The sequence below is a fragment of the Durio zibethinus genome, chromosome 25 (genome assembly GCF_047325235.1).
Source record: "Durio zibethinus cultivar Kanyao isolate XHJ-2024 chromosome 25, ASM4732523v1, whole genome shotgun sequence".
NCBI classification, from domain to species: domain Eukaryota; kingdom Viridiplantae; phylum Streptophyta; class Magnoliopsida; order Malvales; family Malvaceae; genus Durio; species Durio zibethinus.
This window is the reverse complement of record NC_143186.1, coordinates 1,063,795-1,090,442: the sequence shown is the minus strand read 5'-3', so window position 1 is coordinate 1,090,442 and position 26,648 is coordinate 1,063,795. Positions and strand designations below refer to the sequence as shown.

The 26,648-nt window shown below is 28.5% G+C and overlaps 1 protein-coding gene across 2 annotated transcripts in view; it reads right to left on the bottom strand.

Annotated features, from left to right (window-relative positions):
* The window catches only part of NUA (nuclear pore anchor), a 41,696-nt gene extending 26,345 nt beyond the window's left edge, over positions 1-15,351 (bottom strand). The window contains exons 1-19 of one of the 2 annotated variants that reach the window (XM_022861905.2): positions 14,939-15,351; positions 14,714-14,860; positions 14,513-14,611; positions 14,262-14,390; positions 14,090-14,182; positions 13,910-13,975; positions 12,848-12,937; positions 12,690-12,767; positions 12,302-12,411; positions 11,533-11,653; positions 11,354-11,446; positions 4,124-4,172; positions 3,209-3,312; positions 3,071-3,139; positions 2,101-2,238; positions 1,877-1,981; positions 1,326-1,439; positions 1,142-1,220; positions 82-125 (exon numbers count right to left, since the gene is read on the bottom strand). In XM_022861905.2, the coding sequence (XP_022717640.2) occupies positions 82-125; positions 1,142-1,220; positions 1,326-1,439; positions 1,877-1,981; positions 2,101-2,238; positions 3,071-3,139; positions 3,209-3,312; positions 4,124-4,172; positions 11,354-11,446; positions 11,533-11,653; positions 12,302-12,411; positions 12,690-12,767; positions 12,848-12,937; positions 13,910-13,975; positions 14,090-14,182; positions 14,262-14,390; positions 14,513-14,611; positions 14,714-14,860; positions 14,939-15,244 (2,034 nt within the window). In that variant the 5' untranslated portion in view covers positions 15,245-15,351. The remainder of the gene's footprint in view (positions 1-81; positions 126-1,141; positions 1,221-1,325; positions 1,440-1,876; positions 1,982-2,100; positions 2,239-3,070; positions 3,140-3,208; positions 3,313-4,123; positions 4,173-11,353; positions 11,447-11,532; positions 11,654-12,301; positions 12,412-12,689; positions 12,768-12,847; positions 12,938-13,909; positions 13,976-14,089; positions 14,183-14,261; positions 14,391-14,512; positions 14,612-14,713; positions 14,861-14,938) is intronic. The other variant, XM_089754762.1, reaches the window with a different exon arrangement.
* Between the last annotated feature and the right edge of the window lie 11,297 nt (positions 15,352-26,648).

Here is a 26,648-nt window from a genome sequence, read left to right as displayed (position 1 = left end):
ACAGGCACACTCATCCTCCCCCTGCCCCCCCCCCCCCACACCTTCCACCCACAAAGCCAGAAATAGAGCCAATATTGATACCTGGGAACCTTCAAGAAGAAGCAAGAGATCCTTCCTTCCACAAACTGCAATAATGCGTCTATTTCTAATTATTATTTCTATAGATAAATAAATTTTCAAAAGATAGTGCAAAGCAGAAAAAATGCGAAACGAAAGTAAAACATGAACTCAAAATACATCCTAATGGATGTAAGACTATCATGAAAACACTAAAATTTCAAAAAGAAGACCAAAAGAAAAAGAAATTCTAATATTTATAACAGGATAAAAATTAAAAGAAATCATAAATGTTAAACTTATATGCAAGTCAGGCTAACAAATAATGCATGCAATTCAAGTTTGTCCACAGTAAAACAATGCTTATCCGTCAATTTTATTATTTCCTTTTCTGCCACAAGCCTAACAATCATTTTGAGATAGCTATTTTTTAAGCCTATGACCACTAGAAACATAAAAGAAACCACTAATAAGACCACTAGAAACATAGAAGAAACCATTAATGACCTGGCATTATTGGAAATTCTATTCTATCTTTTAAATAAATCAAGTGTATCTTGTACTCGAAGTCCTGTAAACAGTTTTTCAATGTTAACCATCATAATAAGTTACACCTCAAGAAATTACTACATACCAATCCAAAATCTAAGTCAACAACCCAATCACAAAACCCTTCTACTAGATGATGCATCAATGAGGGTGGTTTTTTTTTTTTTTCTATTGCAAAGAAATAATGAAAATTAACTACAAATGAGAAGCAAGTTCAACCAATTAGCATCAGGTAAAAGTTTTCATAAGGGGACCTGGCACAACTAGCAAGCATAACCACTTTGTTCGTCGACAAAGTTGTTGGATAACTATTATCCATAACATTTATACTGATTTTGGGCAAATGAGATTAACTAAAACATCAAATAACAGATAAAAATCCTCATCACTCACAGACTACCAATTTTCCATTGTCATCAAACACATCATTTCTATCTTCACTTGCCCACTAAATACACTTGAAATAGCAATGCTCCTGGCCAAACGATAGTCCAACCAAATAAAAGAAAAATTACAAGATGGGTAGAGACAGAACCTGGAGCTGCTTCTGTTGCAGGGGAATAAGACAGATGAAGCTTATGTTCCTCCTCATATAACTTTTTGTACATCGCAACCTATACATTAGAAGAATGATAGAGAAATAAGAATTAACAAAGGCAAAACATGAAGCACACTCAAGAAGAAAAATACCAGAGAATATAAGCCACAAAGAGACTCACAGAGGTATGCAGTGATTCAATCATGCACCCCTGCTCTTCAGCTCTTTGTAACACTGCCGCAACTTTAGATGCAGCTTCATCAGTTTGTTTTTTGAGCTCCATTTCCAACTTTTCCTGCAGTCCCATATTTTCAACCACAACTACTTGTCAAATTGTTTCTTTTTTATATGTCTGTGAACCAATGGGGGAGAATCACTTAGTCTTTTAATTCTATTAGGGTTATTTTAATCAGGGTTATTTTGGTATTCATGTTATTTAGGTTTTATGATGTAGCTTATAAATACATGATATTTGAGGCTTTGATAAGGTTCCGGGATGATGATATTTGAGATCTTGAAACATTTGAGTATTGTGATTTTTCTGTCTCTATTGACTATTTCTGGTTTTCTCCCCCAAGTCTTCTATTTCTCTAAATATTTCTTTGTTTCTATTTGCTTCTATCTATCTCTGATATTCCCTCTAAATTTCTGTTATCTTTATCTTGACCCTATTTGTTTTATATCAACTAAATAAACCAATTTCTCTATAGAAAGATAAGAAATTCTAGTTACCTTGAACTCCATCTCTTTATTTTCGATCTGGTCACAGAGATCACGCACAAGGCTCCTAAGTTGAACATTCTGCTCAACTAATCCATTTATATCCTTAAATGTCAACTGTTAAAATCATTGCAAATAAATAGATATGAGATAATGACCATTATAATTGGGGGAAAGAAAGAGGAAGATGATCTAAAGAGAAGAAAAACTCTAGCTAAAGATTCAAGTCTATTCACTTCTGAAATAACTTTGTCAACATTAGGCTCCACACTCATATCAGCAGCAGCAACGGTTGCATCATCACCAGAAAAATCATGTCCGATAGGTCCACAACGTAGTTGTATGTCACGGCATTCCTTAAGAAGAACCGTCACCTAGTGCATTATGATCCAGTAAAAAAGGATTAGCATAGGTCAAAGTTTATTAAGATCACACTTGTGAGCATAGAATGTCTATAAGTGGACAACTCCAAGCTCATGTTAACATCCCTAGACCTTTCTTACCACAACTACATGTCATATGCACAAATAAAGATAGCAACTTTCATCACAGACAATCTCATAACCAACTTTGTGCTCTGATTAGATGACAAAGAAGCACAATTTTAGTTACATAAAGATGGGTGTGTAGACCATAGACACCCGATAGACTGAATACATACATCAAGAATGTATCTAATTAAAACTTTATAACACATAAAATGCAAAATCATCACAAAAATATATTGTAGTTGTTATTTTTCAACTACTAGAAGAACAAAAATTAAAAAATAATAAAAAGAAAAAAAAATGGGGAATATAAGATCAAGAGGGAAAAGATAACTGAAGAAAAGAAAACAGAGGAAGAGTAAAAGGAGAGGAAGGGGGTGAGAAGATGATAAAAAGGAAAATTGAGGAGATAAAAGGGAAAGTAAGAAAAATAAAAGAATTGGGGGAAAATGAAGCGAGAATATTTTTAAAAAATAAAGAGAAACTCCCTTTGTTAACAATAGAGAAACTTTCATCTTAACTGTTGCAAAGAAGTTTAATTGCTAGTTGAGCATAAAAATATAGGCACTTTATCCTTTAAAGAGGAGAAAAAAAAAAAATTTTTTGAAAAAGAAGAAAATAATCCTCCTTATTTATAATGTATATAATTTCCTCTTAAATGCTGAAAAAAAAATTAATAGCTCATTAAGCATCAAAATATGGGCAATTTTTCCATTACCTGCTTTTGAAGATCAGTAATTTCCTTATGAGCCAGATGATTGTCTCGTTCATGCCTCCTCAAATCAACCTGAACAAATCCACGTAAGACATCCATAATAAAGACGAAAGCAGCAACAAATGAAGGAAAAAACCACACCTTTAATTCCTGTATTATCTTCTCTAAATTTGAGCGTTCTGAAGTAAAATTTTGCAATTTCTGGTTGACTACAGAGTATGCCTCAAGCATTCTTTCATATTCCGCTGCACAGAAATCAATTGCATCAAGACCAAGATCCTGATTGAATCCAATCATAATATCCTACCTTTGATCATGCAAACATAAAGTCAACTCCTCTATAAAAAGACATTTGAAAACTTTTATCACAGTTAGCAGGATGCTGCCATTACTTTTGGTCATTTAAAGACATACCAGATGGCACTTTCTAACAGCAGCAGACATTACAAATAAGAAGTTTTTTGAAGGACCAAGAACTTCAACGTGATAAGCTAACTGAAGCATATAATAGAGTAACCAGAAGCATATTGTACCAAGAATTGAATGACAAAAACAAAAAATTATCAAAGCCCTTTTTCAAATGTAAGATCTAACATATTTTTGTAGTCAACACCAAAAGGTAGAAAAATAGTAATCTTGTGTAGAATATATAGAATACTTCCAAACTAGTGCAAACCATACCAGCACACACATCACACTAAATCATATTAGCAGGTAAAACTTAAGCCAAGAACAACTTTGCTGTTTAGAGAAGGTCAATGTAAAACAGTTGTTTGATCAATGCATACCATACACGCAAAATTTGTTTTATAAAAATAGCATTACTCATCTATAGACTGCATCAATTGTCAGTAACATGTAGAGCAGGATGCAAAAAAAGGAGAGTTTCAAAACAAGTGAGCAGAATTTAATTCTAGAGCTACCATCTCCATCTTCATAATTAACATAGATAAATCCAACATATTTTACAATGAAAAAGGAAAAAAAGTGCTAGATCAAATTCTTTCGTCACTAAATTTGCAATTACTAATCATCAACCATGAATGAGCATAATACCTCTTTCATCCATAATGACTACTGCTTTCTCTTCTATTTCATGTAGCACCTGCAAAAACATCATGAAACATCTTCTTATCTTTCCATTAGAAAGAAAATTGAATCAAAACGCAATATAAAACATCCTTAAGTAAAGCTTATCCATCTCCAGCAATTTTCCAAAAGAATAAATAAACATCTCCAAAAACTAACAGAGAAGGATGAGATAGAAAATCTCATGCAACAAGGAGAAAGATTAATCAAGTCCTTATATTGATAGAATAATAAGTTGAACCAATAAAAATTTATAAGTAATAATCAAATGCTCTGATCTTTTCAAGACATCAGTGTCCGCAACTTCGATCTTTCCAAACTCATGGTTCCAACTCCAGTAGCACCTTTAACTTGCAGGGAACTCTCCTGAAGCATCCCTTATTGGCATTCACCAAAATTAGCTACATATTTTTGGCAAAGGCACTTTTCTTAACAGAAACATGAAATCCAAAGTGTCAATACTATGGTTTATAATATTGAGTGTGAAGAGAGGAAAGTGAGATGAAAGCCAATTCATTGGCATCCTCTAAATACACATTTATCCAAGTTCAGCCTATCCTAACCCTAAATAAGGACCAGAGTTATTGCTCCAGATATAGCTAAGACAACAATTACAATAACCTCGAACACTATCTTTTGGTCTCTTTGGTAAACTGTAACACTTGCCAACTCTAACATAACAAATAACAATCATTTTCAACATCTAAAATAATGTTCCTAACACTCCACTCAGAATCATTATCCCAAATTAAGGTTTATTAGAGATAATGTCATCAAAACACTAAAAGAAAATGAATGAAAATGTTAAAAAAGAAAATAAAACAGAAGTTAAGTGGAAATGAGAATAAATGAAAGAGAAGAGAGTAGATAAACATCCAATAAGATTAAGGTTATCCTTAATAATGGAATAGCATTCAAAAACTTTCTTACATTGGTTATTCTGATATGCTCTCCTAAGTAGGTTATTTTGTTTTAGTCTACTGTTTTTTTTGGCCAAATGGTTTTAGTCTATGGTTGGTAATTATGTTTTTATTTTACATCTAAGTTATATGTTCAATAAATTTGATACCATTTGTGCTTGTAAATATTAATAAATTAATAATCCAGACATTAACTAAGATAATGCTTGTAAAAGCTATTATCAGGTAATGATTATTTTAGTACACTAAGACTACTTTATTATCATTAAAAGCTATTTATTAACAGGAAAAAAATGATATAACTGAAGTTTAAGTGAATTTATTATCAATAAAGATATTTATTAATAGTAAAAAAATGATATAACCGATTTAATTAAAACTAGAAAAGTATGCATGCTTCGTGGCAGCAACTGTAATCATTAAAAATAAAATAAAATTGCTTTTAGCCAATATTAATCAATATCCTTAATGCTTTTTTGATTATATGGATTTTTTTAAGCATTTAATGAATGTGTATTTTAGAAAATTTAATCAATAAATAGAAAGGATAAGAATAATTAATGCCTTAATATTGGATTACCCGACTATGTCTATGGTCACAATTTTTTTATTTCAAAAGAGTATAAATAATCTTTTTATGTAATTATTATTCATTAATTTTTTATATATTTAATGATCATTTTTCACATAAAGTAATAAAATAATTTTAACATGAAATACCATAACGATATCAAGTTAAAAAAAAAAAAAAAGGGAAATATTTGCACTTAATAATTAATATATTGAGATTGTATTTTAGTTGTTTACTATTTATGCTATACAAATGGTATTGTATTTTCTTTATTTTCAAACTGTAAACTATTTAATCATAAATTATAAAATTAAAAATTGTAACAAAATAAAGGGAAATTTTATTTTTAATTTTTACTATGGTTAATTATTATCCTAAATTTTGATTTATTAAATCATTACTCTAATTTCTTCTCAAAATGATTCCTTTCTAGAATTATTAGATTTATTATGTAATTTTTGCTTTTTTTTTGAAATTTGTGTAATATTTTATCATCAAAGCTTTATTTATAAATATTTATTTATTTTTTAAAATTTGTTTTAATATATGAATTGACTGATCAAAGACATATATAGACACAAACTATTTCACCTTCATTTTTAAGAAAAAAATTTTGCAATTAAAAAAAAATACACATAAACAATAATAAATAAATAACCCTTCCAACCCAAGAGACAAAAATACCTCCTTTAAACCTTTTATCTTAACATGGGCAATTTGGTAATTTCCATCTACACTTTAAAATCTATATACTTTAGATAAAAAAGGTATGAATCTATAAAAGTTTCATAGACCCTAAGCCGGTTTATTAAATATGGTTTAACATGAGAGAAAATTTATAGTGATTGATAAACCACTTAAAATTTTCGAGTTCTATTTTTTTTTTAATGCATTTGATAATTCATTTTTAGAAACCACTTAATGGAAGATTTTCAACGAAAATTTGTTCAAAATGTAAAGCTACTTAATGTATTAAATCAACTTCATTTAAAAAATTATTATTTAATTACATTAATCTTATATTCTTTCCTTTTATCCTTTTTTTTCCTTTTCCAACTCTTATAACAACTGAAAATATTTTATAAAATTGTATGAATTTTTTATAAAGATTAACACAAAAATCTACTAAACATTTAATTTTTATATCATAAATGCAATACCTAAATTTTCAAAACTAAAAACACAATACATAATTGTATTAAATTTGTTCAAAGCTAAAATAATTAAAAAAAAAAAAAAAAACCTTAAACTTTACCAATTTTTCTAAGTAAACCTTGATAACTTTATTGTGCCCAAATAAGCTCTTAACTTTTAATTTATACTTAAAAAAGCCTTCAACCTTTAATTTGTACCCAAATAAGCCTTTAATCTTTAATTTGTACATAAATTAAATTTTTTTATCTTTAAAAAAATAATTTTTTCAATTTTCAGCCACACAATTGGATTACATCATCTTCTATGAGGAAAAAATATTCAACAAGCAACAACAACAAAAATCAACCTTTTGTTAGGAAAAATGTTTTATTTGGGTAACAAATCCAAGGTTAAAGGTTTATTTGGATATAACAAAAGTATAGAAGCTTACCTATAAAAAATGAAAAAGTTCAAGGACTCACTTAGTATTTTAGCCTTTGTTCAATTTATAAAACATTGCCTAAGTGATCATATGACAAGTTAACAATGACTTGCTCCATTAGACGATAATCATTTATCACCAAAAGCTAGAAAATTAAATGCTATTGTAACCCTATTAGAAATGGACTATTATTCCATACACTACCATTGCCACATGTCTCATTACTTATTTATTATTTTGTTAATTGTTTTTAAATATACCCTAATCGGGTACGTGGCAACCCTCTAACCCTACTAGTAGAGTTTAAAAACTCAACTAGTAACGTATCAGACAATTTTCCATTTTAGTCTTCTAGACTCCTCAAAGTAATTATAAAATATCCTAATGCTGTTACTCGTTGTTTCTGCAACCCTGAATCCAAGTGTTCTTGTTCCAACTTCAATTTTAGCTCAATGTTTCATTTTATTGTCCTCTACTCCCATACTTTTACTAATAAGCCATGGCAAGACATGTGGTATATGGCATGGAAGGAGAAATCAAGCCCAGAAAGCACAATTGTTGAGTTGAAGTATATGATTGAAGGTCCATTACAAGCTGTGAAGGCTTTATAGGGACCATAGCAACGGTCGAATGTACAACCCAAGTTGCAAATGACCTTATAGATTTTACTAGGTGGACTTCTAGATGAAATTAAATAAGATAGAAATCTTTTCAACATGTTGAACCAACAAATCTTGTTATTCATTAGCAGATTGGAAGAGCAACTTCGTGGGAGGATGAAACAAGCCTAGCAAACACAATTGACTTAGTTGAGTTGTATGATTGAAGATTTATTACAAGATGGCTATGCTTCAATCCAATCACATGTCAATGGAGAATCTAGCACGACCTTTTAGATTTATCGAAAGGCTGGACTTAAGAATGAAACTAAATAAGGGCAAGAGGAAAACCCTTTTCCTGATGCAAGACCAACAAATCTGCTATCTATGGTGGATTGGAAGAGCAATTGCCACAAAACCACTAACTTTAATGTGAGTGAAGCTAGAAGAAATGACTTGTATTATCTAGATCAGGAAGCTAGTTTGGAAATTTTATTTTGCATGGAAATTGGCCGCTAAAGAAAGAGAGTTGTTGCTTGTGAAGCTTATATAGAAAGCGACTGCAATCTAATGGAAATAAGGCAAGCCAAAACTGGGCACTTGGGAATATGTGAAAGAAAAGATGAGGAAGTAACTTATTTTGGCTGCATAAACAATGGAACTGTATTAGAAATTTCATTCACAAAAACAAAATAGCATGTCATTTAGGAGTACACATCTAACCTAAACAACCTTCATCCTAGGGTTGGTTAAAAGAAATAAATAAATAGTTGACTTCATGCTATCTTGCAAGTTTAGTCACTTGGTTAGAGATGAGATGGGACTCAACTAGTCATTAACCTTTAAGATGATCAACAAAAAAAAACTGGCCAAACAATAAGAAAAGGTAGTCAAAAAGCCACCACATCTAGCAAGGCAAATGGAGTTAGTGGCAAGGGGAAGAGTGGAACAACTTATAGAGTGCAAAAAGTTATAGTTCTAGTTTTTTAAAGCAAGTAGCAAGTCAAATTCAGTGGTATAGATATGGTAGAAGAGAAGATGAATCCTATTCTTGTCCACAAAAATGAGTGGAACTTACTAGATTTGAAGAAAGCGTAGTGTAACTATAAATTTATGATGGTTATGATCAAAATGAGAATGTTGATGTTTACCAACTCAAAGAGTCATTTACAAAAAAGTGCATGATGGCAACATATCACCTACAATTATTGCACTACAATTAATTAATCACAATTTACCATTGTATAGGGTCCATCAAAATTTTGCATTGAGCCCACACATATAAGTGGTGGATCAATACATAATTTTTGTTGTGATTGGCATAATGCAAGATTATAGTAAAGAGAATTGCTGGTGAAATGCTCTCACACATGACCTAGGTACTAATAGTGGTGGAGTAGAATGTCATTCAAAAAAGGCAATGAAATCAAAAGTTGTCTACATGCCCTTTCTTCTACTCTTTCTCATTTAGAAAGCTTAGAAGCATCCTCATCCAACAAAGATGTATTAAGAATTGAAGTGGATACTATTTTTGAACAAGTTCATCAATTTCCAACCATGCAAACAAGATGCCGACGAAAATTTATTCAACATGGAAGTTAAGTTTAGAAAAAGCAGTCAATATAAAAGATTTTTAGGTTAAGCAGTTGGCTAAAGCAACAAGTTAAAGTACTTTTTTGTTGATGAGTTAAAACCCTTTTTATAAATAGTCTCCTAGGCTATTAAGCTTCCATACTATCCTTTGTTATCTATTCTCAAATCGTAAAACCTAAACCCTATTGTTCTTGTTCCAACTTCAATTCCACAAGCCTTTATATATTATGTTTTTAGTGTTTCCTACTTCCGCATCACATCACTTATATTGCATTTGGTACGGAGGGATGGGGAAGGAAGGTTCCTTTAAATTTTCTTTCATTTGGCAAGAGAGAAATAGGAATTGAGAAGGAAAACGGATCGGATTAAACCTCTCCATTCCCTCATAACCCAATTTAATTAGCTTATTAGCATGATTTATCCTCAACCCATTTCTTTCCTTCCATCTTCTAGCTCTAATACCAAGCATTCCTTCTTCTCCTTTCTTTTACTTTTCCTGACCCTTATCCTTTCATTTTCTTTCCTTCCTACCACACGAAATTAAGAAAATATCAATCTTTTTAAACTTTTCCATCTTTACTATTTTTTAGTATTCTTGACATTATGATACACTTATACTACGTTTTCTTTCACTTATATCATGTTTGGTATAAGGGGATGGGGAAGGAAGGTTCCTTTAAATTTTCTTTCATTTGGCAAGAGAGAAATAGGAAATGAGAAGGAAAATGGATGGAATTACACCTCTCCATTCCTTCATAACCCACTTTAATTAGTGTATTAGCATGATTTATCCTCAACCCATTTCTTTCCTTCCATTTTCCAGCTCTAATACCAATCATTCCTTCTTCTCCTTCCCTTTTCTTTTCCTAACCCTTATCCCTTCCCTTCATTTTATTTCCTTCCTACAACACAAAATTAAGATAATCTCATTCTTTTTAAACTTCTGCATCTTTGTTATTTTTTAGTATTCTTGACATTACAACACACCCAAAAAATATCGCACACATAGGAATTACGATGTGAGGGGCTAATAAGCACCAAAATCATGGCTAGAAGTTACTTAAAAAAAAAAAGTCCTAATTGCCGCCAAATTAGTGATTTCTATAAAAAGGAGTTTGCCATCCACCTAAATACAAATTGAAAATGCAAAGTATGAAAGACGCCAAGTTGGTTGTCATTCTCTAAAGTCAAAGAATTCTAATAAGGGCAAACAGAAGAAATGAAAAAAGACACAAATTTTTCTCATGCATATTATATGGTTTATCTAAAATTTTTATTTTTATATTTTCTTAAATGACAAGTTATGTTAGGGAGAAGAGGGAATTGCCTCGCTTGGTCTCCATTATAGTATCATTCAGGGGGCATAAGAAGTGGTGATCTATGCAATGGCAAATGTCAATGATTAAAACCAACTCATCTTTAAGTCTACAGGGGCCCCTATATTTTGTGAGTTCCTTCACCTTGATTTTATTTTTGGTGGTCCATAGCAACTGTTTACGAAGAAAATTAAAAAAGAAAAATCGTGATTCCATATTTGAATTCATATAAAAAGAAATTTAACTGTCTCAAGCACTTAAATTCCTGTCTTTTAGTATTTCTAAGAAATCTAAACTGTTTTTGTATTTCTAAGAAAATTGTAATTCATTGTCCAAAATTGTAGGTTTTTGGTCAAGAAGGGGTACTTATACTCATCAGTTTTCAATGATCTTGAATCTCGATTATGTTGCTCTAACCACATGTAACAATTGTATTCCAAGCTTTGCTTTTTTAAAATCCTCTTGTCTAATAGACCAACATCAGTTGTCAACGTCAAAAGAATAACATTCCTATCCATAATCAGAGATCACAAGCTAATACCACATTGTGAGCAAAAGCATCACCATACAAAAAAATGAGTATCATTGGAAAAAATTCAAACAAAGATAAGGTATACAATACCCGTTGCAATATTGATTCAGATTCCTTCCTACCCAATCGCTCATGTCGAAGAGCATCAACAGCCTCTTGGTATTTGGCATACATTTTGGTCAGCTAAAGTCCCAAAGAAACACAAAATCAAATCAAAATTGATGGAAAAAGAAACAAAAGAAAGTGAAAATTAAAAATACAAGACTCACACTCCAACCATCACGGAGAAGAGAAGCAGCTAGTGCTGTTCCTGAAACCCCAACAGGGATCTTTGGGACAAGTGCGCGATCATCCTCAACCACGTCATTAGCATCACTTGCATTAATCCATCTGCATTTAATAGCATTTTTGAAACATGTAAACAAGAATAATATCAGATAAATTCAGAACAAAAATCAATAATTTGAGAGAAGTCAAAAAGGTAACAGTAAAATTCAGGTCAGTTCAAGCAACAGGCTGTATGGTTCAAACAAAATTACCATTTAGCCTTAAAAACATCAAAACAATCCAAATTAGTTCATTCCTAAGCCCCACTAAAAAGATAATATTTTATTCCATTTAATTAAATATAGTTCTCTACACCATTACTGCAATCAGAAACCATAATTTCCCAAACATTTACCACTTCAAGTAAATTATTGCCTTTCTCTAAAAAAATCCAATCACCTATGAGCTCAGTTTCCATATCCAAGCGATAATGACTAGGAGAAACAAATTCAATGAGTTTATCAAGTATACATGCATTCACACACCAATGCTCCAACCACATCATCACATAAAAGAACCTTCTAACGCAAGAATATTTTAAGAAAAGATGGCTTTGTTGCAATATAAAAACACCTAACATTAAGGTCTTATCAAGCATCATGATCAAACCTCATTAAACAGCATTAATATATTATCTTGCAAGGAAAAAGCATAAACAATGCTTTTTGCATTTAAAGCATTCTTTTCACCAAATAATAATAATACACATACATTTCTGTTGTAAAATTGCCAAGTGGAAGTTGATTCAACTCGTTCGCTTTCCTACCAGCTTCAATTTCAGCTTTGCACTTCTCAAGTTCCTCTTTCAAATCTTCTGTCTCCTATAAGTGTCAAAATAAAAAGATAATTACAAACAAACGGGAGAAAAAATTAGATAATATTCTTTAAAAAGAACCCAGTATTTCCTCTCCGCTAAAGGGAAAAACAGATTGACCAAGTATTGATTGCCGTGCAAAAAGCCATAAATAGGTTAGGAAACTAATTGTAGGAAGAAAGAGTAAAGTGTCTGAGGATCTTTTAAATAGGTCAGAAAAAATGTTGTTGCCTAATACACACAAGTATATATAAATAAACAGAATACAACAAAAAGGTAGCATACCCTCTCAAATTGTTTCTTAGCAGATACTTCCTTGTCAAGTCTATCTTTGTAATCATCTTCAACTTGACCGAGGTGCATCTGTTTTACAATAACAATAAACTAACAAAAGGAACACCAAAGCCCAGTATGAAAATGTACCAAATTCACTGAAATCTTACTTCTAAAGCTTTTATAGCTCCCTCAAGCTCCCCAGCCTTTTTGGACCATTCCTCTGAACTTTCTTTATGTAACTCAACAAGCTTATTTGCCTATAGAGCATTGCAACGTTAGAATAAGCAAATGATTTCCGATAGAGACTATAAAACATAAAATATTAGGAATAAATCCCCATAATATTTATAGACTAAAACACAAAGTAAACAATCATCATATTCTTTATGATAATCAAAGTAATCACTGGGCAAAAGGAAATAAAACACTAAAGAAAGCTTAACCAGTAAAGTCATTTAATTGACTTCAATATATTTAAAATTATTTGTCTTCAACTTATTGGCCTAGTTATTACGAAGGCTTTAGAAGACAAGCAAGGTGAGAGTTCGAACCCCACCATTCCCATCCCCTATCCTTTGGACCAAAAAAGTTATTTAAAATTTAATTTATTAAAGACCTCATAATAACTTATATATTACACCACTGATTGAACTAATAATTAACCCATGGAAAGGGTCACTTTGCACCAACTTATATGGGATTTCATCCCCTAAATTTCTCACAGCTGATGTGCCGTATATGACAGCTTTAACTTCCCATCTATAATAATTTACATGTTAGCAGATTTGCAATAATATTTAAATCCAATAATAGCTACTATCAACTTGGCTCACACTCTAAACAGAACGAAACTAGAAAGCATGTTTGCACCATTAAAATAACAATCTTACCAAAACCAAAATCATAATTTTACTAAGAAATACAAGTTGTTCGTATCATGATTAAAGATCACATTAGATAATGGACTAATGAAGTACCCTTGACAAAAACACCGTTTCCAATCTTCAACAGTTTGCCTAGTCCATTCACAAAGTAATCCAATTTGGTTATCAATTTTAATGTAATCTAGAAACCAGACAGCAGGTACTGCATCTTCAACAAATCCAAGTAGCTACAAGCAAACAAAAATCCAGAGAAAAAAGTGTAGCTGTTTTCAAGGGTCACTCCATTTTCAATAATTATATGTTCCAAGTGGTTTAAATAGGAAATATAAATCTTATAGCACTCACAATGGATAGTTCAGCAGAAAATCTCTCTTCATTGGATGTAGCAGCCTCTTTTGACGTGCACAATTCCTTCACAAATAACAAAAAAGAAAACATGGCATAGAATTGCTGTCAGCTGATACAAAAGATATGATAGGAATAACAATTTTAGAAGGAAAATAAAGATAATATAGTATAACAAACCTCCTGTAGAGATGTCAGCTTAGTTTCTAGTTCCCTCATTCTTTCCTTGTGCCAATTTAAGGAGCTGGAGCATTCATTATATTGCCTCTCAACCTGAAAGAGTTAGAACAACTAATTTGAAAGATCAAGAGAGAAAGATATTTTTACAATAATGTTTGTTAAAAAAACTTACATCAGCAAGCTTAGCAGACATATCAGCTTCAAGTTCAGCCTGTGTTCTACGAATCTCAATAAGATTGTTAACTCTGGCATTCAACTCCTCGTTAAGCCAAGCATTGTGCCTCTCAATAAGCTCCTTTTCCTGTTCACATCCAATTTTTACTTTTCTTTTCCCCTCAAATCAAAGGAAAAACAATGACAAAACCCCCTTGAGCGTAGATAAACTTGCAAAGGGAAAGCATATTGAAAAAACTTTCAAAGGACCTGTGAAAGGCGTGTGCAAGTAGCCTGTACTCGCACCAACTCAGTCTCGGTTTCACTTAATCGAGCTTCCTTGTGGGCAGCATTGTCAGTCAAGTTAACCTTTGATAATGTTATGGAAATGAAGAAAAGCCAGGCAATTAGTTTTCCAGGCAAAAGGTAATTGATTCAGAAGGAAAATTACAAATAAAAATAGAACATTACAATTTTATCAAGATAGGTCTTAATAGCAGCGTTCTTGTCAGCAATCTCTAAATCTTTCTGCTCAATCATTTCTAGCAACTGTCTCTTCGACTTATGTAGCTCTGAAACCTCCGTTGTCAACCTCTCAATCTCCCCGTCTTTTCCAATCTAATCAAATTTACGGTGTTTTTCTTAATTTAATACTTGTTTAAAAAAAATGATAAAAAAATTAATTATAATACTTACGGTTTGGAGGTTGAGCTGGTGTTTCTGGGCCTGAGCCTGGGCGAGGTCGGCGATCCTCTCATCGAGAGAAGATTGAAGATGTGCGTTCTGAGACTGTAAGTCCGACAACTGTCCAGAGATGGAGAGGAACTTCTGCTCCAGAAGAGAGCAGGTTTGCTCGGCTGTGATGGCGGCGGCATCAGCCTTGGCCTTCGCCATCTCCAGCTCTCCGTACATATCCCTTATGTAGGCGTCCGCCTTCTCCGCCACCGTAACGGCATCGTTGGAGAGCCGCGACAGCTCCTCCTCGGAGATGAAGAAGGGCATGTCACTGGGGAATGGTAAGTAGGTTGCGGAGGAATGAAAAGTATAGATTCGGTAGTAACTTTTATTTTTGAAGGTAATTTCTTAAGGGAAATGGGCAAGGCAATGGCAGAGAAAAGAGGGAATTTGAGATCGTATTTATGGGAACCCTAGCCTATCGTATGTGTCTCTTCATTTACAGGCCCTTTTTTATTCCATTGGGCTCAACCTTTTCATTTTAAACTTTTTTTATTTTCTTCATTTATAATTAATTTCGTGTAAATCAAATATTAGTATTTTTTTAAAATAAAAATTTTGTATTGTTTGGATGACGTAAAAAGTTTTTATTATTTATCCGCTTTTTAAAATTTTTATTATTTATCCACTTTTTAAAATTTTATGTTCTTTCAAAATAGTAATGTTGATAAAACTATTAAAATATTTATTATTAAAATAGTAAAAATATTTTCAAATATAATTTCTTAATAATATTATTTACGGTTAAAATATAAAATATTATATATTAAATATTTATAAATACTATTTGCTATTAAAACATAAGGAATATTTAGTATTTTAAGTATTTAAAATAGTACTAAAATATTATTTTATTATTATAAGAATAATAAAATAGTCATATTGATATTTAAATATCAAAAATATTTATACTATTAAACAATTTTTTATCTTAAAATATTTATTATTGAATAATAAAAAGTATTATTTATATTTATTACTAAAATACTAAAATAAAAATATTTATTAAAACATTTTTTCTTATTTACTTATTCTTGTTCATTTTTTCTTCTTTTCATATTTAATAAATAAGATCTGTTTTAAATTTTTAAAATTTTTATGTGGAGTCCATACAATAATATTGATTAAAAAATTTTTATTTTTTCATTAATTTTTTAACTAAATAATTTTATAAAAAAATCCATCCACATAACATCTAAATTTGACTTTTAGCCTTTTCTGTTTTAGTCTTTTTTTTTTTTCCTTTTAGTTTAGATTTTTTTAATTTATAAAATAAATTTTATAAGAAAAGCTCATCATTGTTAATAATGCATGGCAACTCAAATTTTTTTTTGTTTTTTATCTTTTCTTTTTCTTGTTACATTTTTCTTTACTTATTTTGTTTTCTTAATTAGATTAATTTTATTAAAAAAGTCAATTAAGGTGTTCACCTTATTTCATTTTTTCTCTTTTGCATTTTTTATTTTTTGTTTTTATCTTTTAATTAGATAAATTTTGTAACAAAAAGAATCATTAAATAAGTTTTGTAAGAAAAATGTCCATGGAGATATAAATAACCAAATAATTCATATTCAATGGATTCCAATTCGTTCTGATCCAATAAGTGCATTTTTTAAACTTAAGATCAAATCAAAGATTTTTTTGAAAATTGAGGTCAAGCCTGATACAAATTTAGGGTATTTTTCTTCCCCCAAATATATATAAATATATATATTTATTATATATTCATTTTATATTTATATATTATAGTAACAAAGTTATTTAATATTTTAATTTAATAAATTCATGTGACATCTTTATTTAACTTCCTATTTCTTTTTCTTTCTCAACATTTCCTTTATTTTTTGAAGTTTTTTATTTTTTTAATTAGATAAATTTTGTAAGAAAAAGTTAATGAGTTGAGATAACAAAACAATTTATATTAAATGGGTTTGTTATTGTTGATGATTTTACTATATATACATTAGTTTTTTTCTTGCATTCAAAGAATAAAGCTTAGGAAAAATTTATCACTTTTGGCAAACAAATATAAAATGAAAAAGGTTATTCAAGTTCTAGTATTAAAAGTGATCATGAAAAAGAATTTGAAAACATTAGCTATAATGTGTTTTGTAATGAAAATGGTATTAGTTATAATTTTTCTGCTCATAGAACTTCTTAACAAAATGGGGTAGTAGAAAAGCGAAATAGAACTTTAGAATAAATGGCTAAAACTATGCTTTGTGAAAATAATTTACTTAGATATTTTTGGTCGAAAGCCATTAATACCTCTTATTATACTATAAATAGACATATGATTAGATCAATCTTGAAGAAAACTCCCTATGAATTTTTTAAAGAAAAAAAGTCTAACATAAGCTATTTTCATCATTTTGGTTATAAATGCTTTGTTTTGAACAATGAAAAACATAATCTTTAAAAATTTGATTCAAAAAGTGATGAAGTATTTTTCAAGGATATTTTTTGAATTCAAACACATATAAAGTCTAATAAAAAAATTAGTTATTGATGAGGCTATATATATTATCTTTGATGAATCTAATTCATTTCCGAGAAATGTGTATCTTAATGATGATGTGGGTACACTTCAAGAAAATATCAATGATATATCACATAACATTGAAAAGAACATTCAAAAAGATGATGATGAGTTTTTAGAGAAACCATAACAAATAGAGCAAGAACCAAATCACCATAAAAAAAAAAAAGATATGTCAAAGATAGTGAGATTATTAATGATCCAACTTAAGGGATAAGAACTAAATTTTCTTACAATGTGTATAATTATATTACTTTTCTCTCTCATATTGAACCCAAGAACATAGATGAAGCCTTAAGAGATGAACATTTGATATTGGTTATGCAAAGGGAATTGAACTAATTTGAAAGAAATCAAGTATGAAATCTTGTACCTAGACCTAGTAATCATCCTATCATAGGCACCAAATGGGTTTTTAGGAATAAAATGGATAAGCATGGCACAGTGGTTAAAAATAAAGTTAGGTTAATGGCTCAAAGGTATAGTTAAGAAAAAGGAATTGATTATGATGAAACTTATACCCCCGTTATAAGTTAAAAGTCATTAAGATATTGGTTATATTTATATGTTTCAAAGATTTCAAGCTCTTTCAATTGGATATCAATAGTGCATTTTTAAATGAATTTATAATTGAAGAGGTGAATATAGAGCAACCTCCTAGTTTTGAAAATCTTTAATTTTCAAATCATGTTTATAGATTGAAAAAAGTTTTTTATGGTTTAAAACAAGCTCTTAGAGCTTGGTATGAAAGATTGTTGAAGTTTTTAATTAAAAATAGTTTCAATAAAGAGAAGATTGATGCTACACTTTTTATTAAAACAAAAAGAAATGATATTCTCATTGTGTACGTTTATGTTGATTATATTATATTTGGTGCTACTAATGAATCTCTTTGTCAAGAATTTGCTAGGACTATACAAGGTGAATTTGAAATAAGCATGATGAGAAAGCTTACATTTTTCTTAAAATTACAAGTAAAGTAAACAAAAGATAGTACCTCTATCAATCAAGCAAAATACATCAAGGACTTGCTCAAAAGGTTTAGATTGAAGAATCAAAGCCTTACTCAATACCTATGAGCACTTCAACAAAACTTGACAAAGATGGAGGAGGTAAATGTACTGATTCTAAATTATATAGGTCATTAATTGGTTCATTGTTATATCTTACAGCAAGTAAACTGGATATAATATTTAATGTATGCTTATGTGCTAAATTTCAATCATCACCTAGAGAATCACATTTACTTGAATTAAAAAAATTCTTAAATACCTTAAGGACATTCCTAACTTAGGATTATAGTATCCAAAAGGTTCATCTTTTACTTTGCTTACTTATTTCGATACGGATTTTGATGGTTGTAAAATTGATAAAAAAACACTTTCGATATTTATCAATTATTTAGGAATATGCTCATATCATGATTTTTCAAGAAACAGAAGGGTTACTCAATCTATAACCAAAGCTAAATATGTAACAATCGGTAGTTGTTGTGCTCAAGTTTTATGGATTAAATAACAATTAAGAGGATTTTGAAATTACCATTTATCACATTCTCATTAAATATGATAATGCTAGTGCCATTAATCTCACCAAAAATTCAATTCAACATTCAAGAACTAAATATATTGAAATCTTTTTATTAGAGATCATGTTTAAAAGGTGATATTGTGCTTGAATATGTTGATATATTGTATCAATTAGCTAATATTTTTACAAAAACTCTTAATAGAACTAGATTTTATACAATTAAAAGTGCATTTGGTATGATGAATGCTTCTTAAAATGCAGCTCTTGATAAATTGATGTATTTGTGCTTTGCTTTAACAAATATGTGTTTATCTTGATATACTTTTGATAACTTGTTTATGATTATATTTGTAATTATATGATGTATATTTAAATGGTTATATTGCATGTATATTCGTTTTTTTTAAATCTTTCAAATTTCTTTAAAAAAAATTACAAGTAGACTGATTGATCATAGAGGACCGGATCGTTTGGTTTATCTTCCTATAGCCAAATTCAACCTAGAAACACAAAGCCCAACTGATCCCTTTGGGACTCAATCGATTAGTCCATGGCTTGCTCACCCAAAACCTCACATTCAGATGGATCGATTCTTTAAGGACCCAATCGATCATCCTTGAATAACTTAAATTATACGCACCATTTTGACCCTTCAAAAACCTAATTCTTTCTCTTCCTTCATTAGCCGATCTTATTCACCCTTTCATCCCCAAAATACTCTCTTTAAACCTTAAGTTTTCAAGCTTCAATTTCTTCCAAAACTCGTCAATTTAAACTATAATTTTTTTATAAAAATCTTCATGGCTCTTTGATTTCTTGCAATATTTTCATCAAATTTCATCAACATCCTCTCAAATTCATAACAAATCCTTTTATCTCATTTCTCTCTCTAAAAATTTGATCCATATTTGAAACTCTTTCATTCATTTAATTTTTTCTCTTCTCACAAATATATATTACTACTTGTCACCTACATTCACAAATTCCTTCATCAATTTCATTTAAACCTATCTATTTTCACTATTTCATTTTTTCCATAACACCTAAAACAAGATCTTTTCTTACCATAAAAAGAAACCACCAATGGGAGCCTCTAGTTCATCAATCAAGCTTTTTTTCAGCTAAAATTTTAAAAATTTTATAGCAAATGAGAGATATGAGACTCATTTTATTTATAGAGAAGTCAAGAAAGGAAGGGTAATCAATCTTAACTTCTTCCAATCCATTGAATTTTCATATTTGCATGTCTTTGAAGAATTTGATTGGATGAACTATTTTACCTTAGATGGCATTATCTTTAAGAATCTAATAAGGGTATTTTATAGTAATGCAAACTATATTGAAATTGATGGACATGGAAATAGATATTATATTGATAAATTTAAAATCTTTGTAATGGGTAAAGAAATAATTATGGACCAAAAATTATTGCCTAAAGCTTTCATGTTAAAAGATAATGAAAACACAAACACTAGGTGTGATATACTTGGATTGACGCAAGATATTTTTTAGAATAATGATTTGAAGGTTGCTCTAACTTAAGCTTCTAGGTTGAACATGCATAATAGATTGATTCATCTTAACATCAAATGTGTTAACACCCTTTGGAACCCAATACTTCATCAATAAGAAACAAGATTTTTAGTGAATGTATAAGATTAAATATGAGGAGAAACCTAATCTTGTGTACTTTATTTTCAATGATATGATGAAAACTGCTCAAAATAGGGACTACATTTTGATATATGGGATAACCATTAGCAATTTACTTAAAAGGTTGAGTATTAATACTAAAAGTGATAAAAAAAATTATGCCTAATCCTACTAGTATTCTTGGAATTCATACATTTCATAGTGTGGGATACACTCAAAATATTGCTGGGGTATGGATTAAAAAAAGTAAACTTGGAATTGAGCATAAAGTTCAAAATATTTCATAAAAAGTTTCACAAGTTATTACATAAAAATATCTTTTTAGGCAACTATTTAATACCCAAAGAGCTTTGCAAATTCTTATGACTCAAATGAAGAATTTATAGTCATTGGTTAAGGATATGAACCCTAGATTGAAAAAGATGAAATTAACAAAAAATGATATGGTTTCATAAGTTCAACAAGTCAGCACTAATATTGGACAAATTCGGATTGCATAAAAGCAAATAAAGTAACTTTTTCATCATTTTTCTCCTTATTCTTTTCCATCTTAATGTATCTTTTGAGCCAAGCCTAAATGTTTTTCCTACATTTTCTTTTTGTTTTTAAGTTTTTAATTTTCTTAAAAATAGTTTATTATGGCATCAACTTTGGTACTTCGCATATAATGGCATGAACTTTTCTTTACTTGCTTATGTGGCTTTAAGATTCAAAGTTTATTATGTTTGATTATGATGCTATGAATGTGCTATTGTGGTTATGTTCATTCTTGATTTTATGATGCTATGGTGGGCTATAGTATTAAGATTTAATGATATTGTCCTTATGTTAATTATGGTATTGTTACCTTGAATTGAATGAGCAAGTTGATCTTAAATTGGTTATAGTATTGTTGCCTTACTTTTAGGTACTTTTTGCTAGGACAAAAATGAAGAAAATTTAGTTTGTTGTGAAAATTTGCTAATGAAAAGTTGCTAAATTGTTATGTTGCTAGGAAGACTTCTACTTTGTATGTGTGTTGTGTATATGATGAAAAATGGCTTTTTAATTTTGTTAATCTTGTTTAAATTCAAGATGAGCTTTTTCTAAAAAAAGAAAAATGTTTTTAAAGTAAATTTTTACTACTGATTTTGTCATTTTGAAAAAGGAAAGACTGTTAACTTTAAATTAATAAAGTATTTTGAAATGACAAAACAAAAAATTTACTAAAATTGAATTAAAATGATTTGAACTTAATTTCAATATTTTTTTTAGTTTTTTATCTAGTTAAAAATGTGTTCAATTCATCTAGCATAGTTTAAAAAGAAAATTGGCCAAAATTGCATAGAAGGGATCGATATCTTTTTCAAGGGGATCAATTCATTTTTTTGGCCAGAAAAGAATCTTGTGCAATTTTCATGAAAATCGATCGATCATTTCCTTTTTATGGATTGATTAGTTCAAGGTTTTAAAGACAATATTGATCCTCTTCTTGTATGGATCAATTAGTTTTTTAATGAGAATAAAAATTTAATTCCAGAACATGAAAAGGGATCGATCACCTGAGGAGATTAATTGGTATCATTTATGGATCAATTGGTTGTCTTTTCATGTAAATATTATCTATATTTTAACTAACCCAATTGATCCCCTATATGAAGGGATCGATCCCCTCATGCCCAAAATGCTTGCAACAGCTATTTTTGTCTAAAATTTTGCAAAGGCTTCAAATAATTAATGCAAGCAATGGCTATCTTCCACTCTTAACATATAAATAGAGGTCTCTCGCCACATTTTAAGTTATCAAGAGCAAAAAAAACTTATTACTTCTATCTACCATTTTTTCCAAGCATTAAAGAGCATTTTATTGTAGAAAAAGTGCATAAACTCTTATTGTATTTGTTTTTCTCTTGATATTCTTCTTAATCTTGCTTTGTACTTCAAATTAGTAAACAACCAACCTTATAGAGGTTTTTTGAATTTCCAAAACACTTCAAAACTTGTATTATAAGATTATGAGCTTAATAAGGAAGATAATCTTTAAGAGATTGTTGTTGATTGTATAAAGCTTTGAAGAACTAGATTGTAACATTCAACATATAGTGAATTAAACTCACTGGCAAGTGAGGCCAAGAAAGAGGATGTAAGTGCCTAAATAAAGGGTCAAACTTCTATAAATTTCAATGTTTGACTCTTTATCTCTATCTCTTACTCTTAAGATTATTAGTGTACTCATATTTATTGTGTTTATTTGCTTAGAAAAATTGATTTGTGAATTTTGTGCTTATTGGATATTAAACTTGAAAATTTTATTATCAACCAATTCACTCTCCCTCTTAGTTTAATTTAAGTCTTTGAGCTGACAAAATATAATCTTACAATTTTAATTACTATCCTAACATTGATTAGCCTTACGCAGAAAAAAATTAAGTAAACGTATTTAAAATTTTATGTGTTATAATATTAAGTAAAGATATTTTATATTTTATATTTTTATATTTTCAACAAAGATTGTTTTTTTTTATATAAAAGTAATTTTCTCAACAAAAACTACCTTTTATTTTTAAAATGTCATTTTTATTGAATTTAAAAAATATATTTTTCATTTTTTTAACGAAAACTATGTTTTTATCTTTAAAACGTCATTTTTATTAAGTTCTAAAAAATATAAATATTTTCATGTTTTCAACAAAGATTGTATTTTCTTTTTAAAATGTCATATTTTCAACAAACATCATGCTTTCTATTTTAGGAATGTTGTCTTTGTTGAATTATGAAATTTTTTTTTATGTTTTTAATAAAGATTGTGTTTTCTATCTTAGAAGCATTATTTTTGTTGAATTTTAAAAAATAACTTTTTTCATGTTTTCAACAAAAAATGCATTTTATTTATCTTACAAACATTGTTATTGTTGAATTATGAAATTTTTTTGTCATGTTTTCAATAAAAACTACATCTTAATCTTTAAAACGTCTTTAAATTACATGGATTCTTAAATTCCAAATATAAGCTCAAGATCATTTTCCCCATAAATTACTTTCCATCCTTTAATTACTATGTTTTATCAATTACTATGTTTTCATATTAACAAATGTTGTTGATATTAAAATATAAAATTTATTTTGTTTTTATTTTTTTGACTTTGTTGGGAATCTTAGAAAAATTCAATAATCAAATTCAACGAACTAAACTAAGGAATAAAATTAAGAAAAGCAAAATTTCGACTTCTAATATTTCTCTTGAACTAAACACACCTTTAAATTTTCCTTAAACAGTTGATAGTGTAATGGATTACCGCTTTATATTTCCATTCCGTAACTCGATTAACTTTTCTTAACTTCCTATTCAAACTTAAATCTTTATGAACTTGTCTTAAAAAATTGAAAACAAAATTTTAATCTTAAAACACTTAAGCAAACTTATTAGACAACAACAATAAGAGAGTTTGATATCATAAAAAACAATATGAGTTTAACATTATAGGTATTAGTACCTCAACAGCCACACCAACTATTAAGATCAAGTTTCAATTGCTAGACCAAAAGCTATAAATTGTTGGCAAGAACTTTATTTGCTTTAAACTAGCAGAGTATTCTTGTTGCTAATGAACCTAAAGGGCTTTCAAAAGCACACTTGATGCCTCATTAAGTTAGGATATTAGGCACCAACCAACAATCACCCTTTAACAACACTAAAAAATTTTTGGTTTGATATTAGCTGTCAGGAACAAGCCCCAATTGTTATAGCAAAAGCTATAGCTATTAGTTAGCAAGAATTTTATTTCATTTAAGTTAGCAGCAAAGAATTTCATGTCTATTATGTAATGCAGACATATTTTAAAAACTTCTCAATGCACATGCTTAATGCCTTGGTAGGTTGGATTATTAAGTACCTGATAAGTCCAGGGTGATTGTTGGCTCTTGTAAGCCAACAACCTTTGGTGCCCTATGAAATGAACCATTTTTTTGTCTAACTACACAATAACAAGGCATTTGGATAGCTATGGTCTAGCCTGATTGATGCTTGTCAACTGCTCTAATGCCATTATTTGATACTAGGGGCAAGCTTTTAGGGCTTTATTACACTAAACTTAATCATAATATCCATATTATTATTTACTTTTTAGTTCCTAAAATGTCTTTTAATATAAAAATTATTTTTGTTTTAATTTAGTTAATTTTGAATTTATATTTAAATTAATTTATTTTTATATAAAATAAATTAATTTAAAATTAAATTATTATATATTTTTTGTCTTATATGTTTGATATTATTTTTTTAAAAAATAATATTTATAATTGTTAAATAATTATTTCCATAAATATTAACTATTTCAAAGTATTTTTTTTTATTTTTAATACTTGAAGTTCTAAATATTTTTAATGCAAAATAATGTGTCAATTTTGATAGAATAAAATTTAAAGATTTTAGATGTTAAATAAAATTAAATTTACTACAAAATAATTTATTAATGCACTTATTTTTATAATTAAATAATTAACTAAAATATTTAACTATATATATTAATAAAATTAAATAAATATTGGTTATTTTTATTTTAAATTGTATAAATGTATTATTATATTTGCAAAAATAATTATTATTCTCAAACAAAAATAGTCATATAAATAAAAACATAGATAACAGTGAGTTATATAATAAATATATTTAGTAAATAAAAGAAGTATATAAATAATTAACTATGTATAAAACAAAAAAAAACCTTAAATAATTAAGAGAACAAATATAATATATTATTATTAATTTTTAATAAAATTATTATTTGATATAAAATAATTTTATTAATTTTTAATTATTTTTCAACGTATAAATATAAAAAGATTATAAATTCAATTATATATCAATTTTAATTTAATATCTTTAATAATAATTTTTTTCTCATTATACTCTATCTCATTGTCATTATTATTTTGTTATCAAAATATATATTTCACCACTAATTTTAATTCTATTGTTAAAACTCAAAATCTCACTACTACAATAATCAATCTAATCATTAACACTATTTTAAATCTCATCAAAATTAATTTTATCATTTATCTAAATGGATCATTAATATTATATTAAAGTTTTAAATTTTAAGGTGGAGTTTTTTTTTGCCATGAAAGATGAAGTGTTTATAATAGTATATTTGTACATAATTATTTTTTAATAAAATCAAATGTAAAATTAACGTACCATTTTTTTGGTTAATTATTTTAAAAAATAAGGGTGTGATCTAAAAAGTCTTAGTTAGAATTAGGTTTCTATATTATTTCAAAATTTTTGTTTTGTTTCTTATATTCAAATTTTAATAAATTCAATCACTATACTTTTATAAAGAATTATTACCTTGATTAACTCCTTTAAATTATAATAAAATATTTAATATGATATCTTAATTTTAAAAATCTTTAATATAATACATAAATTATGAATTTATTAACTAAAATGATACTTATCCCTAATATAATTAATGTTAAATGATAACATGGAGTAGACAAACAACCTTTCAATTATTATATTAGTTAATATTCATAATTCAAATATTACATTAAAAATATTTAAATTTCAAATACCACATTAAACATTGAAAATTGTTTAATATACTGATAATGAAATTTTTTAATTTTACAATCGGGGTTAATATGGATACACATATCTTTTAGTGTATATTTAAAAAAATAAAAAAAACTAATTTTAAAAAAATGAGACATATTTTAGCATCTTAACCCCACTTATAGAGTTAAAAAAACTCCATTGTCAATTTATCAAATAATTTCTCTTAAATATTTCATTATAATTTATGAATAATTCATATTAACCATTTTATAAAAGTCGATTTTAGAGCATTTGATAACAATATATATTTTTTTACATGACATTTTAGTTTGAACTTTTCTAATCACATGGTGCATATTAATACCAAAGCTTTGTTTTTAATAAACTATTGTTTTGCTCTCACTTCA